The sequence below is a fragment of the Perna viridis genome, chromosome 8 (genome assembly GCF_037379345.1).
Source record: "Perna viridis isolate PV_CMFRI_1.1 ecotype Kerala chromosome 8, ASM3737934v1, whole genome shotgun sequence".
Taxonomy (NCBI): Eukaryota; Metazoa; Mollusca; class Bivalvia; order Mytilida; family Mytilidae; genus Perna; species Perna viridis.
Window position 1 is genome coordinate 28,113,546 of NC_142452.1, and position 15,123 is coordinate 28,128,668.

The window sequence follows — 15,123 nt, forward strand, 5'->3', positions numbered from 1 at the left end:
TGATGTTGATTAACACGGAAACAGGTGTGAAAATAATCACATATTTAAATATAAAAACATAACAAAACAAAACAATAACAAAACAAGACATGACATGACATAAGAAAAGAAAACATAACACCCACACAAACAGCGACAACAAAAACAAACAAACACACACACACCATGCCATGATGTAACCAACAAAAACATAGAACTGAATTCATAATCGTGTATCAACTGTAGCGACAAAGCTATTCTTGTTAATATCTGTTTTGCACCCTTCTGTGTCATCTCACTCCAAAATTCATAAAAATAACGTCGGGATACCCCCGAGTATCTAGGTTTATAGTAGTATGAGTCACTAGGAGGGTATATGAAAAAAAATCACATATAAGAATTAGCATGCAGGGAGTGGAGTGAAATATAAAGTCCCTGGAACCAGGTACTAATATTTCACATTTCCAGTCCGTATTTTCTTTCTTATTCATTTTGAAAGGAAACAATTTCTTCGAAAAAGGGGGTCCCATACTAATAGAAAGAGTAATCAAGGGAACCAAGGTTATAGCGGTAATCAAAAGAATGTAATCCAGGGACAAAGACCAGACATGGAAAACAGACATTCACAACAAAGAACATAAAGTAACTAAAATCATACATACAAAGTAACAAAAGTAAATGAGCAACTCGGACTCCACTAAAAACTGGGAGCATGGACCAGGTGCACCGGTAGGGTGAAAAGTTGAACTATTTTAACTGGTAGCTGGTAAATCGTTTTGACATGCAAGTGTATCAGCTTCAAATGTTGTTACTGGAATTATTATCTTTATTTTTATAATTATTGGAGAAGAACAACTTTTGTGAAAAATAAACTATTCTGTCGTTTGTTCATCTTCAGCCTGACTTTTAAAATGATAAAAAAAAATACAATGCACCACTTAAATGTAGTCAGTGTTCAAAGTTTCCCTTTTTAAGCAAAAAATAGGAAACAATGGAAAACCAAAATAATATTTTCATGTAGACAAACATTGTACCAAAAAATAATTAAAACATAAAAAGAGCCATTTTAAGAAATTGCACAATCTGTGGATGTAAGGGCGAACAATGGTTCACCATAATTTGTCCGTTAAATACGAGTGTCGGGCATCAAATTTATAGCAGCTCATTTGGTAGATGTCTGCGATCCACAGAAACAAATAATTTACGATCTTGAATTACTTCTTTTCACGTTTTCATGTATCAAACTAGTGTAAGAGATTTTCAGATAGATCGCTATATTCAAGGGACTTTTTGCCCCTGACGAAGGCCGTAAGGCTGAAAATTTGGGCTCACATTTATCGATTTGTTTTTACGTTTTATTCATATTTTATATGTATTTGGTTCCCTTTTCACCTTTTAAACGTGGCCACCGTTCACCAATTCATTATTCTTATTGACGTTTACTTTGAGCCACTTCAAAAAACATATATTATTTTTATTTTGTAACTTAAATTGAAGATTGTAGGTCGACTGATAACATACGTTCATGTTCTTTTCCATTTCACATCTTTTGACATATCGTACATTGAACATTACTAGCAAAATAAGTTTATTCCTTTTCTCGAAAGTATACTTGATATTTCAGCACGTCTTTAAAGCTTGTGTCGGTTATAAAAGCTCATCAGAGCTTGTCTTGTAATGTTTACTTTTGAACTTTATGGCTAGACGTTTCTCAGCCATATTACAGAAAGTTCAATGCTAACCAATCATTTTATCTTTTATGTAAACTTCCCGCTCTCATACAAGTAGAACACATGTGTACGTATGGTATTTAAGAGGTACATTTTGATCTCGTACGGAGCTAAAATTGACAGTTATACGGCAAAAATCAGCCGCATAAGGTAATCCGGAAAAGCATAAGGTTGTGTAGTAATATAAAATTATGCATATCATATATGAATGTACAGTACTGAATTTACGAGTGCAAGAAGTCGCTAACAATATTAGCGACTCAAAAGAACAAAACAAACGGGTACAAACAAACAAACAAACAAACAAACAATGAAACAAGCAAGTTGTACAAGCTAATAAAACAAAACTTAATTACAAAATAAAAATAAATGAAACAAAAACTAAACTTGAAAACAAATGAAAAACCTGAAACACAATCCTGATCCTAAGATCTTTGTTGTAGGTCAAATATGTGCTTGAAGACATCGAAGTCTACATAAATTATAAATGGCCATACATACGTTAAAAGACATGCAATAATAGCACGGGTTCGATTCTCACGGATCAAATGCGTCCGTCACTATACATATGGATCCTCCCAATTTATTTTCTGAAGGTTTAGTTGATTATTCAGGGAAAAAATGGTTACACTGGAGCAGGTCAACCTATGGCCAACACTACCCCAGTAATACACAAATGAGCCTCTTGTTTATTTTTCAGTAGAGTTACTTCCCTTGTCTACTTTCATTTTCGCTTTTGTCATGATCAAATCAAGCTATTTCTCATACAAAATGATTTTTGGCGGTTCCTTAATAATTTGATTAAATTCTAACAGCAAAATTCGCACGAAAATACCACCTCTGAAGCGATAAACAAATGATCTTTTGCGCACTTGATCGCGCGCAAGAAATAATGAACATCGCCATATTGGTATGTTGTTTTGGTTGACATTAGCAGACTCAGTGAAAAAGAAACGCTAAACTCAGATTGCAGAAGTTGACAAACTGGATAAGATACCAGAGTACTTAAAAGACACGATGGATTGGTTTATGGGGTAGGTTAGCTCGATTTTATGTTAAAAAGAAGGCTTAAAATGAAGCCGGCTATTTATGTCAATCATGATGCAAAATTATGAATTTCATTGTTGTTGTTTTTTGACAGGGTGTATTATTGAATTAGCACAGCTCAGATGCGGATGCCCACTTTGTTTTATAAGAGTTAAAGTACATGAACTTTGGTTTTGGGCTTCCGTTTCTTTTACCTGTTTCAATTTGCACTCGTCTAATTTCCTATAACTTAAAAGAGGGGGATCAGCTGTAGCAACCCTCTATATGCTCCTCCTGTCTGATAATTAACCCTAATTAAGTCATTTTGGAGTTAGCATATATTGATGAAATTGAAAACTCATGTGAATAAAAATTATATATCCTTTGATCAGGTAGGGAATACAGGCCTGTGCACAAGATTTTCCAACAGGGTGCATGCATGTAGTTAATAGTTCCAACAAAATGTTCACTTTAACAGTCACAGTTGAAGCAAAACAATATGTTAAATGGTGCATTTTATTTTGGTTTTCAAAGGAGGTATTACCGTGCAGTTACACCCCCTACACCCCCCCTCTTTGGTACGGATCTGGAACAACTGAAATAGGGTTAACTCCTCATTTTGGTACTACAATGTACGCCTTATCAGGGACTTTAAATTACATACACTCCCTGCCCTCATATGGTGTTTTTCATCCACAATGGAATGAAGTTTTCTTAATATTAAATATTATTTAAAAGTGGGGATATTATATGTTCTTGTAAGGATGTAACCTTTTTTTTCTTCAGATTTTCGTACTCTACTAGTTTTATTCATTTGACGTGTCATATCATAAATATTTTTTGTTCAATAACCCCCACTTTTCTTTTCATAACTTTATTAAACACACCTTAAAATGTTTTTCTTTGAAATTCTTGTTTTAATTTTTCAATGATTTTAATAGATAGGACATACTGAGGCAAAACCTACAGAAAATCTAGAGAAATCCTTTTCCCATCAAAATTTCAAATGCTTACATTTAAAAACGATCCACATATTTTTTATTCTTATATTGTTTTAGCATAAAAGATCTTTAAAGATTACACAACTCTTTGAAATCCTTGTTTATTCTTAAATAGACCAGCAAACATCCTTAAGTAACTTTTGCAAATATTTAAAGCATTTTTTTATCTTAATTATTTCAAAAATTCCATACCCAATTTTAGTAAACTACAAAATTTCAAAGCCATGGGCAGGGCTTCACAATACCCACAATCTATGATATATCATATATTGAAATTTATACAGGAGATGACAAAAAATTATTTCTTACAAGTAATTCATACAGTTTATATCTTTATTCAATGTTTTTTTTTTCTTATTAAGTGTGCATTTGACCTACATATATAAAACTGGTCCCTTCCCTAAAGTTCTTAATTTTTTTCTTCACCATATTACATTACATGCAGACATGTACATCTGTATTCATATATAAAATCAGGATTCTGTTGTCACTTCTATATGGCTCATACAAACTAACCACTTCGGTGGTCTCAGGATAGCATGCTTGCCTCAAGTGTAATTAGATCCTAGGCCGAAACACATCAAAGACTTTAGAATTGGTCACTACTGTTTTTCTGCCAAGAATGCAGTATTTATAGGCATAAGGCTCATAGTCATCATAATGTGTCCAGATGGGATGGCAAGTCACCTGTGGGCTGTTGATTTTGTGAGTTAGCACTATAAAGCAAAGATCCAGCTCAGCGTGTTGAACTATACTCGGCGTCACATAAATAACATACTGTTAAAATTTGAATAAAAATATTTTCTACGACTTTATTGAGACCTACCATCGTTTAAATTGTCTTAAATGACTTGCTCATTCGTTTAGCCAAACGGCTTCTCCCTGAACATTGAATCGTTAAATTCCGGTCAGATTTTAATTCTAGGTGCCAATATTTACATTGTAAAAAGTCGGCCATGTTTACAGTGATCGGGTTGCTAGGAGATGTTGTTTACGTTTAAATGGTTTGTCCAAAAACCGAAGAACCCAGAATGCATTTCGGCCTTATTTCGGATATCTCAGATTTATTTTACGCGAACAACGTACAATACCGAGAAGTTAATCAAGCAGACGATTGTCACTGGAGTTCGACGGGAACTTACGCACTTCGTTTGTAAACAAATCGTCCCGTAGAAACCAACATGGCGGATATTAGTATGGGATTTTCCCGTAAGGATTTGTTACGCATGATTTAAGCTAAAAGCGACTTGTTCAGGGAGAAGCCGTTTGGCTAAACGAATGAGCAAGTCATTTAAGACAATTTAAACGACGGTAGGTGTCAATAAAGTCGTAGAAAATATTTTTATTCAAATTTTAACAGTATGTTATTTATGTGACGCCGAGTATAGTACAAAGCAGGTTTATTCACTGTAAATTGTTCTTATCCTGAAATGCATTGAATATCTGCCATGGGAAATTTAACCATAATAAATCAATCAATCAATACAATTTTAACTTAAAAATATATTCAATGACCTATTTTGTCCATGTGTACATGAATGATAGATCTCGTCAAGTTCATTTGATGCAGAATGTTGAAACCTGTTTAAATTTTGAAATTCTTCCAATCATGTAAAACCCATAAAATGGTTACATTATGAAATACAGTGTGAGAGAAGGGTTGAACTTTGCAAGCAACATTTTTTTGTCACTGAAAAAAATATGATTTAGTATAGGTTTAAATTCTTTGACAAAATACAACCTAATATTCTGACCTTGCAAAAATTTAGTTTGCATGTAACATTTCTTTTCATTACATGTAATAGATATAAGAACTGTTCAACATGCATCATCTTTCCATTTATTGATCTCATAAGATTCCATTATTTCATCTGCACCCTATCTTCAGGGAACATCATGATGGAGTACAAACCATTTTGTATTGATTTGCCACTTGTATTGCAGTTTAAACAGCCCTGTTTTGTCTTTGAAGTAACTTTAGTTCTATGTATGACTATTAGATTTCTCTGATCAAATTACATATGAAGTCATAATTTTCTGCATTGATTCCGAGGGTTTTGTACATTTATAGTTATATCTGGTTCATATTCGCTTTTAAGCACATTTCTTAACTCATCAATGGTGTTGAATTAACTCAGGCTGACATCCATGCAACAAAAGTATTCTTGTATATAATCAAAAGGACTCACTCACTTTAATTCTCTTCTTTCATGTCATCACAAAAAGCCTCAACCATATCTTGCTACATTGGCCTGTCTTTGGTCTTCTCTTATAATTTCCTTCTAGCAATCTAAGTCTTCCAAATGCATTTCATCTTAAAAGTTTCTATTATTCTTAAATCTGAAGGACTACCATTGCTGATCTTTTAATTCAGATGCCTTAAAAATTACAACAACCTAATATTTCAATTATAGAGAAAGTGAAATCTCCATCTTTGTGCAGGAACAGGACAATTTTACACATGTTAATGTTATTCCCACACCCTCAAACTGATTAAATTACCAAATGCTTTGGGTATGCTGTTTCATTTGAAGCAGGGACAGGCTTGAGTTTCATAGTTCTGTTTAAAGTATTCTAATCTATTTAGATAATAAATTTTTGAAGGAAGGTAAAATATTTTACCATTAGAGGTGCCATAAATATTTTACTACATTTACATTAGGGCTCTTTGAATCTAAAAAGCCTAATGATAACACAGTATTAATTAACTGACTAAGTTTTAACAAAACATGAAATCTTTATGAGTATTTAAAAGGTGTCAGTCAACTTCTATTCTTTATGATTATTTTAACCTTTCTCTGGATATGGTACTGAATATGAACTTACACTATATTTGTATCAAAACACTGATATATGCTTCAGTAATTGTTGTTTAAAACTCAAGGACCATTAAGTTACAAAAATTACAGATTTTATTTTGTACCATTAGGAAGATGTACATATATACTTTTAAAAGTTTCTGTTGTTCTGTTTTGTTAACAGTACATTATTGATACTACAATCAGTGTTCTTCCTAGGCCATTATAGCGCTGTACTTTGTCATTAATTAATTTTAGTTTGAATGTACTATGGGCACTGTACTTTAATTTTGGAGGAAGGCTATAAGAGCTGTGCTATTTAAAAATTACGGGGAGAACACTGATACAATGACAATTTATATACATGTATGTGGAATTATACTATATTATTAACTATCTGTGTCATTAAGTCTACAGTGTATGTGAAACTGCTGGTCTCCAGGTGATTACAGGATTTCTCCACTTGAGATAGTGATTATCAAGTGTGAAGAAATCGAAAAATGAGGGAGAATCTGTTTCTTCCATGAATAAAACCATAAAAAATAAAATAAACAACACCCTAAATTCTTCCACCATCAACTACGTCATCCAGGACCTCCCCTCCAGTCATCAAGTCATTGAATCTTCGATATCACTACCATTATGATTAGCTGATACACTACCAACTAATCTTTTAAAATATGAATAACATTTGTAAATCAACAAGTATTGAATTGATCAACAATATGAATAACAACTGTAAACATGGTAAACATAGTAAGTTTGGTAAGCGTGGGAGTCTTCACGCGACATTTTAATTTCCTGGCATGTGGCGGGAAATTACAAATTTTTAATCACTTGCTTGTGCGGTGTGAATGAAGCCTATGAATGGGAGAAAACAAGTTCCATAATTCAAAAGAACTAACAAAATGCTGTAAAAACACATCACAAACCCCTGGGCCACAACCATGTTCCTGTACATCTTGTTCAGATCTTGGAGTGACATTTCTAGATACTTTGTTTTAAAATGTCCATTACTCTGATCAGTGTGATTATTTGAAGTGAGAATTGATATCAATGAAAACTGATTTACTAAAGCAAATGTTCACTTTGTTGATATGAACATTAATGAAATATAATTGATCAGGAATTACATTAGGCAATAATAATTACATGTAGTCCTTTTTTTCTCTTTAATAGTCCATTTGCTATTTGGTAGTTACATGGTACATGTAGTTTATTTTTGAGAGCACACAAACAATCTGTATGACTTTTCAAATTAAGCTTTATGTATAAAATACATACCTGATTTGGCTGAATTACACATTGAGAACTTGATGGCCCAAAATGTTGTAATTTCTTAAGTTTTTATTTAAGTTGCATGAACATGTAGGTAAACATTAGCCACTGTTTTGTTTTAGAGGTAGAATATAGGTAGGCGATAAGATTTCCAATAGCCACAGTTTTATTTGAGAGTTACGATGTAGGTAGGCAATAAGATTTCCAATAGCCACAGTTTTGTTTGAGAGTTATGATGTAGGCAGGCAATTGACTGGGACTAATGGGAATAAGTTACAAGTCACAAATATTGGCAGGCAATTTAGGAAAAGTCTAACATTTATGGTCTTCCCTGAATTGCCTGCCAATAATTGTAAGCACATTGTTTGTAGCAAATAATATCAACTTGAATGAAAGCTATAGTGTAAAAATTGACTTCCAGGGAAAAATATCAGAAATCATTTGTATTACATATTAAGAGTATATATTAATATATATATGTATATATTGATTTTATGCAGTGTTACAGTTTTGTCACAAGGTGTTACAAGTTTTTTTTCTTCATTTATTAAATTTACAATGCTATACACATGTTCAGTTATTTCATGTCCATGGTTCATTTATATTGACTCTGCAATGAATGAAGCAACTAAACTACAGTGAAATCTGTCTTTACTAAACCCCTGTTAACAGCACTGGTACAGAAAGGATGTATGGCCATTTTAAATGCTTTGAAGGGTCTTCAGAACATCATTGGTTTGGACTGGTGACAAGTTTATTCAGGTTTGGATCAAGCAAGTTTCATAATGTTTTTTTCTTTATTGGGTCGGTTTTCGTCTTTTATGAATGCGATGTAGTTTCACTCAATTTATTTTGAAGGCTTTTACAGCCTGCTTTATGGTATGGGTTTCGCCCATCATTAAAGACCATGTGGTGACCTGTTGAAGTTTAAATTGTTCGTTGCTTAGCTTTTAGTGGATGACTCTCTCGTTGGCAATCATACAGTCTGTATCACATTTCCTATTTTTATATTCTATACTTGAAGGGCACTTTTATTCATAGACCTATCAGAGTTTGACTCTAACTTCATTTGTTTGGTGGTCAACAGGGCTACTTCAGAGGTAATACAGATATAGTCTTTAGACGGTAATGACAGTTCTGTTCATAGATCTTATGGAAAATAAGGCAAAATTTAGATAGCCTATAGGACTACCATGAAAATTTTTTAAGTAGTCCTCTTCAAAATTAAGGTGGCACAGGACTACCGGACTACTATTAGTGTCGGTCCCTGCCTGTGCATGTGTCTTTTCCATGGATAGTCATATTTTGATTAGGGGTGGATTTTTGAATTGACATATTTCATATAAGTGTCCCAGTCTTTGTTTCTTTTGGAGCTAGAAATGCTAATTGAAATGTTTGTTGGGACTTTCAAATTTGTACTAAAAGAAAACTTCATGGAAGTTTTTATTTAAAGACTGATAAGTTCTTAGGCTTTGAAAGAAGGAATAAGAATGTGATCTTTTTTTAATTTTGAATTTTGAAGATGGTGATGTTATGTGTATAAATACAGTTCATTTTTAGTAGGTTAGGTCCATTATATCCCACAACTGTATTATAAAACACTTTTTAAGTAGCAGTCGTTATAAAAATCAGGCAGAAGGTGATTCATGCGTGTCAAAAACCAACCTAATTCACAATCCTGTTTTGTTCAGAAACAGTTACTGATCACATAACAAATCTTAGTTTTTCATTTGGCTGTTCCACTTTTGAGATAAAAAAATATACAAACTGTACATAAAATTGGCACTTTGTATGAGTTATCCTTCTTGATTTTGTTTGATTTGGTTGGTTTTAGTGGGAAGTAAATGTATGACTTTCTCAAATGTGCAGATCTGAATACAAAACAAATTATTGCTATATGTGAAATATGACATATGTAGACTGAAAAGACGGCATTTATTTGGTGGGTTTTTCTACACCATAAATCACTTTACCATGAGCAATGCCTAAATTTTATGTGGAATGGTACTTAAATGTAATTTAGAATGACTGATTTAACAGATAGTTAACTTGACTAGGCCTTGAATTTATTTCTGAGATTGCTAAATGGTCTCACTTCCAACTTTTGTTTGTTGTACAATTTACTTTGAACAACGTGACATTCTTTTTTAGGTAGACTGAAAAGGAGACAGTTAGTAAACTCTAGGTCCTGAACTTATTTTTGGTATTACTAAAAGTCCTGTTAAGTTTTTGTTGTACAATTTACTTTGTACAACATGACATGGGTTTTTGGTAGACTGTAAGGAGACATTGAGACTGGCCTTTGGCTGTAGTACTGTTTTACAGGTTAATGATAGTACATTTGAAGTATTCAATTTATTACCTTCAGGCATTTACTAACCTCCATAAAATATTAAGAATTAATTGTGATTTCTTTTTCTACATATAAAATACTTTCCAAAAAATGTGACATTACTGGTCGATGTAACTGATAAAGTCAAATCAGAAAAAAACCACTTGTAATATTTAATATGTGAAGAATTGAGTTACTTAGAGTGGATCTGGCTTGTGTCTCATTGTGTCAAAATAAGATTGCCTAGTATTGGGTTGATTACATGTTCTGAGAAAGGGTAATATTCAGCTATCTCTGGAGAAATTAAGAATTTCAAGGGACCATTAAGCATTTTATTCCAGTCCTTACAGTGTTACAGACAGATCAGGTTTGTCTGTCATGACTGGAGAAAACTTGACAGGACTAATATCTTGAGAAAAAGATTTGTCCAAAAAAGTCTCAAACCACTCCAGTCATTTTCCTACCGTTTCGGGGAAGGAGCCTTCAGCCCATGCGATTGGAAAAAAGAATGAGAAAATTATTCTATATACAATGAGGGAAAGGATTTTTAAACATTTCAAAAACAATTTCTACTTGAAGTCCTTGGTGAGGGCATTACAGATTCCAAAGTTAATGATGTGACCCTTTGGATGACTATTTTTTACATCTTACAAATCTCAATTTTAATCATGTACAAAATTGAGTCACAATTTGGAATTTCACTGCATGTTGAAATTTGGGAGCATATTACTCATTGGGAAAAGGACTGAAATTTGGAACCAAAATAAGGGTTTGAAAAATCACTGCATACAAATTTTCTAGCACTGATGTCTCAGAAACATATTGCCCCATTGAACCTTTTTGTATCTTCCATTGGTTCTGAACATTTCATTGCATGACACATATGTACATGTATATACATTTGCAATTACTATGACTAATAATCTTGTGGTGAATTGTGAATTGTACACAATTTTTGTTGTTGATAATTTGCTTACGTGGCAGATTATTGGCACATTTTGTCATAACAAGCTGAACCATCTACGAAATGCTTGGTTTTAAAGTAACATTTTTCTTCCAACTTCTATTAAAAGCTTACACAAATGTTCCTTCTAGATTATAATGCAAATTATTTATTGTATTGAGTTGGTTAATCAATGGGTAGAGAACAGTATGATTGATTTGATGTTTTGTTCTGTTCATATTAAGATCAAGATATTCTATATTGTGGTACTGCATCATTGATCTAATTAACTGATGGTCACAAACGATATGCAATTCAGCAGAATTGGAAATATTGTGTGGGTGGAGCTGTCTTTGGGTTATACTATATTTAATTCTCTATTTACTTGAAAGATAAAAATGGCCAAGTTTCCCTGGAGTCCAAATCTAAAGCTGGTCAAATTTGTGAAGTGCTATGTAATGAATATCTTTAGATAACCTGGGCCAAGCCATGAAATTTATGACATTGATTTTACAGGACCCAAGTCAAGATGTTTATTTTTTCCTTTAACTTGTATTACAAAATTTTCTGAATTTATTGGACCAAAGACAAGAAAGTGGTGAGCTGTCAGTCCTGTTCCAATTTCAGTGACACAGAGCCAAACATTTCTATCACCATACATTTGAAGATATTCATCCAGTTTCTTTTTCAGTGACAAAGGTACACATCAGAGACAAAAAAGGGTTGTTCTATTCCTTCATTTAGGTTAGCTGGGGCATTGTTTATACTAAATGGGATTTTGTTTACTGTGAAAGTGCTATTGTCCGCGGGGTACCTGTTTTCGTGGTTTTCATGGGTAGGCCAAACCACGAAATTTGGTTACCAACAAAAAGGAGATTTCCATTGATGTGTATACTGAAAACCTCAAACCATGAATTAAAAAATCCATGAACTGGTGTTTTTCCTGAATCCTCCAATAAAAGTACTTTCACAGTATATATAAGTTATTTTGGTATTTCATACAAGTTAAATCTTTAGCATATTTTTCCTAACAAGTTTTGTAGTATGATTATGAACAGAAAGCATTTAGCAAAGGTCCTTGAAAATGCTTGAACACTTGCATTGTAAGAGTCCTATGTACAATGTATAGGACCTAGTAGAAGCTTTGAGAGGAGGGATGGTATATATTTTGTGAGCTTCCTCAAAGTATATCCATGGCAGTTACCGGTACTGATAATAGAACTTCCTTAAATGATGGAGAGGACAATTCGGATTTTGAGTTCATTATATAAGAACAAATTTTGTGAAAACCGTGTAAATACATTGAACGGCTTGGAGCAGATATGTTCAATAACAATATCATATTGATTTTGGTAAACTAACTTCTTTGTAATTATCTGAGAAAGTACCAATATGGTAGATCCACAGCTGTTCCTTAGCAAGCAAGTTTTATTTGGTATAGTTACATGTATATTTGAGTGCACTTGTGTAGTTGTAAAAATGAAAGGATTGTTTCAATATATGTGTGTTTTTGTAGTTATTTGTCATAATGACTTGCAAATTGTTTGTAAATAAATGGCATGTGATTCATCAATTATTTTTAAAAAATGGAAAGTACATAGTCGCTTCTGTCCTTTCTTTTTATTAAAAGAATTAGTTGCAATGCATATAGTCTTTGTGTTCTTTGACTTTTAGAACTACAGAGCCCACCCAATGTTTGGAAAGAAAGTTTTATGAAGGGTCTATTTTGAGGCTTTTTATAAAGACAGTCTTAATTTGATGGGACCTTTTGTTAAGAATATCTTTTTTAAATGAAGAGGCCACTTCCAGCCAGTAAGTGCAAATTGCTTATGGCCTCTGGCCTTCCCACCCATATTTTGGAGATTTCATACACAGCTATTACTGGCCTATAAGTATACTCAGGCCCATCTACATTTTTACCAGCCACAGTTTTTGAATTTGACAACTGAGATGATTGTGAAAACTAATATGCTGCATAAATAATTATGTGAAATAGAATCTGTTTCGAAAAGGTATTTAACATACTGTTTAAGTAAGATAACTTTGCTTTTAGTCAATAGCAGTATATCAGAGTTTAGTAGAAATAGATATCTGTAGAAATTTATGGAATTTATGAATGCAAATATGAAAAGAAAAAAAAGCAATATTGAAGATATGAGTAAGTGGAAATCTGTGGAAAGAACAATGCTGGGTTCACCAATTCTTCCGCATTAAATGGTGCTTTCCTTAGTGGTATTTTTGCATTTGTTAATTTGGGCCATTGCAGATGTGTTTACCATTAAGATTTCACAGTTAGACTGCAAATCTAGAGATTGTGACTTGTTCCATAATGACACCAAGTTCACGATTTTACAAATCATTTTTAGAAAATACTACTAAAATATGGTATATCTTAAGTAGCACTCCAGCTAAGAATCATGCAAAATGTGATTCATGGGTAAAAAGCCTACATATTTTTATTTTTGATAATTTGTTTGACTTGCCATAGTAAACAGAAATTAACGTTCAGTTTTTCATATAACTTGTGTTCTTAGGAGATAAAAATTGTATAGAATGCACCGTAGATTTCAAAATTAAGGGAGATAACTCTAAATGACACCCAAATACAATAGAATCTTTTGGATTTTCAATGTTGATTATCTCCTAAGAGCTGGCAGATTTGAATGAATAATTACACATTTCATAGTATAGACCCATAAAACAACAAAAATAAAAATATGTAGCCTTTTGTGGCGTGTATCACATTTTTCAGATTTTGCATGATTCTTACAAAGACAGTTACTTAAGTAGCATAATCAACAGGGTTGCCAAACAATCAAAAAACAATTGTTGGAGATTTGACAAAAGTTTGAAAGAACAAAGGTAAAACACAATAGATCAAATTAAAATGTTGCTAAACCATTTCTAAAATGCATGTCAGAGTTTCATGCAGAAAGCATGAGAGTTGGCACTATTGAAACAGGTCTGCCATTGTCATGTTCTTCCCCAGCATCAGGGATTGCATTTAAGAAAAATTTCCATTAGCTGAATTTAGCAAGTACTGAAAATTTACACTTGCTAAATCTAAATTTCTTGGGTTATTTCTTAACTTTACCTTTAATGTACATAGAATACCACAAGCAAATTTAAGAAAGTGGAAATAATTTCTAATTGTAAAGATGAATTTGAATTTGCATTTAGCAAGTACATGTATTTCCCTGAAAATTCAATTACTGTACATGTACATATTTTTTGGTTGGAGAGCTAGTTTAACTTAATTAACCTATAGTATACTAGTTCCACTTCCTTGTTACTGTATACATCATTTTAATCATTTGTTGGTTATATGGTCTGATGAACCTTTTTTGTTCACATTCAATTATGTTTAATCTTTCAAATCTTTTCATGTCAACTGTACTTAGATAAATATAGATACATTTTAAGTTTTTTACTGGCTTTAATGTTTTTCATGTAGTTGTAACTTGTAAAATTTGTCTGATAAAGGCTATACAAAAAAATTAAAAATTAAATATTACCTATATTTCAGTTGTTTATTTGAGAAATGTGCAAATGTATGGCTCCTAAATAATTCTTAGAAGATAGTTTGTTTGTTTGTTTGTTGGGGTTTAAAGTCCGAGCAGCAATATTTCATCTATATTCAGACGATGAACATGAAATGAATGACAAAATGAACATGAAATGATGATGAAATGAAAAAGGGATGGGACACAAGGACAATGGGGTTGACAAATTTTGATTGCCACTGGAAATAGGGAGAGGTGGGTAGGGTCAGGCAATTTAGCCTCCTGTGGCAGATCCCTATGGTTCATAATCCGGGAGAATACCACAGTAGGGTTCTTTAATGTGCAAGGAACGTGGCATCTTTCCCAACACGGTGCACCAATATGGTTTGCGGTCAGGTTTTCCGTATTATAGCCTGACAACCCCAGCATGTAACACGCCAGGGGTACCCCATTCTGCCACCTGGGGCACACATCCCAGTTGCTCTGTTGGCCAAGCGCCCTAGCCCCCGGCTAGGGTTCTGAGCACTATTTAG

At 33.0% G+C, this 15,123-nt stretch overlaps 1 protein-coding gene across 2 annotated transcripts in view; it reads left to right on the forward strand.

Moving 5' to 3' along the window:
• Positions 1-2,582: 2,582 nt before the first annotated feature.
• Positions 2,583-15,123, forward strand: part of LOC148610080 (MOB kinase activator 2-like) — a 57,738-nt gene continuing 45,197 nt past the window's right edge. The window contains exon 1 of one of the 2 annotated variants that reach the window (XM_088542125.1): positions 2,583-2,743. In XM_088542125.1, coding sequence (XP_088398251.1) covers positions 2,727-2,743 — 17 coding nt within the window. In that variant the 5' untranslated portion in view covers positions 2,583-2,726. Of the gene's footprint in view, positions 2,744-8,432; positions 8,575-15,123 lie in introns of those variants that run through there. The other variant, XM_088542123.1, reaches the window with a different exon arrangement.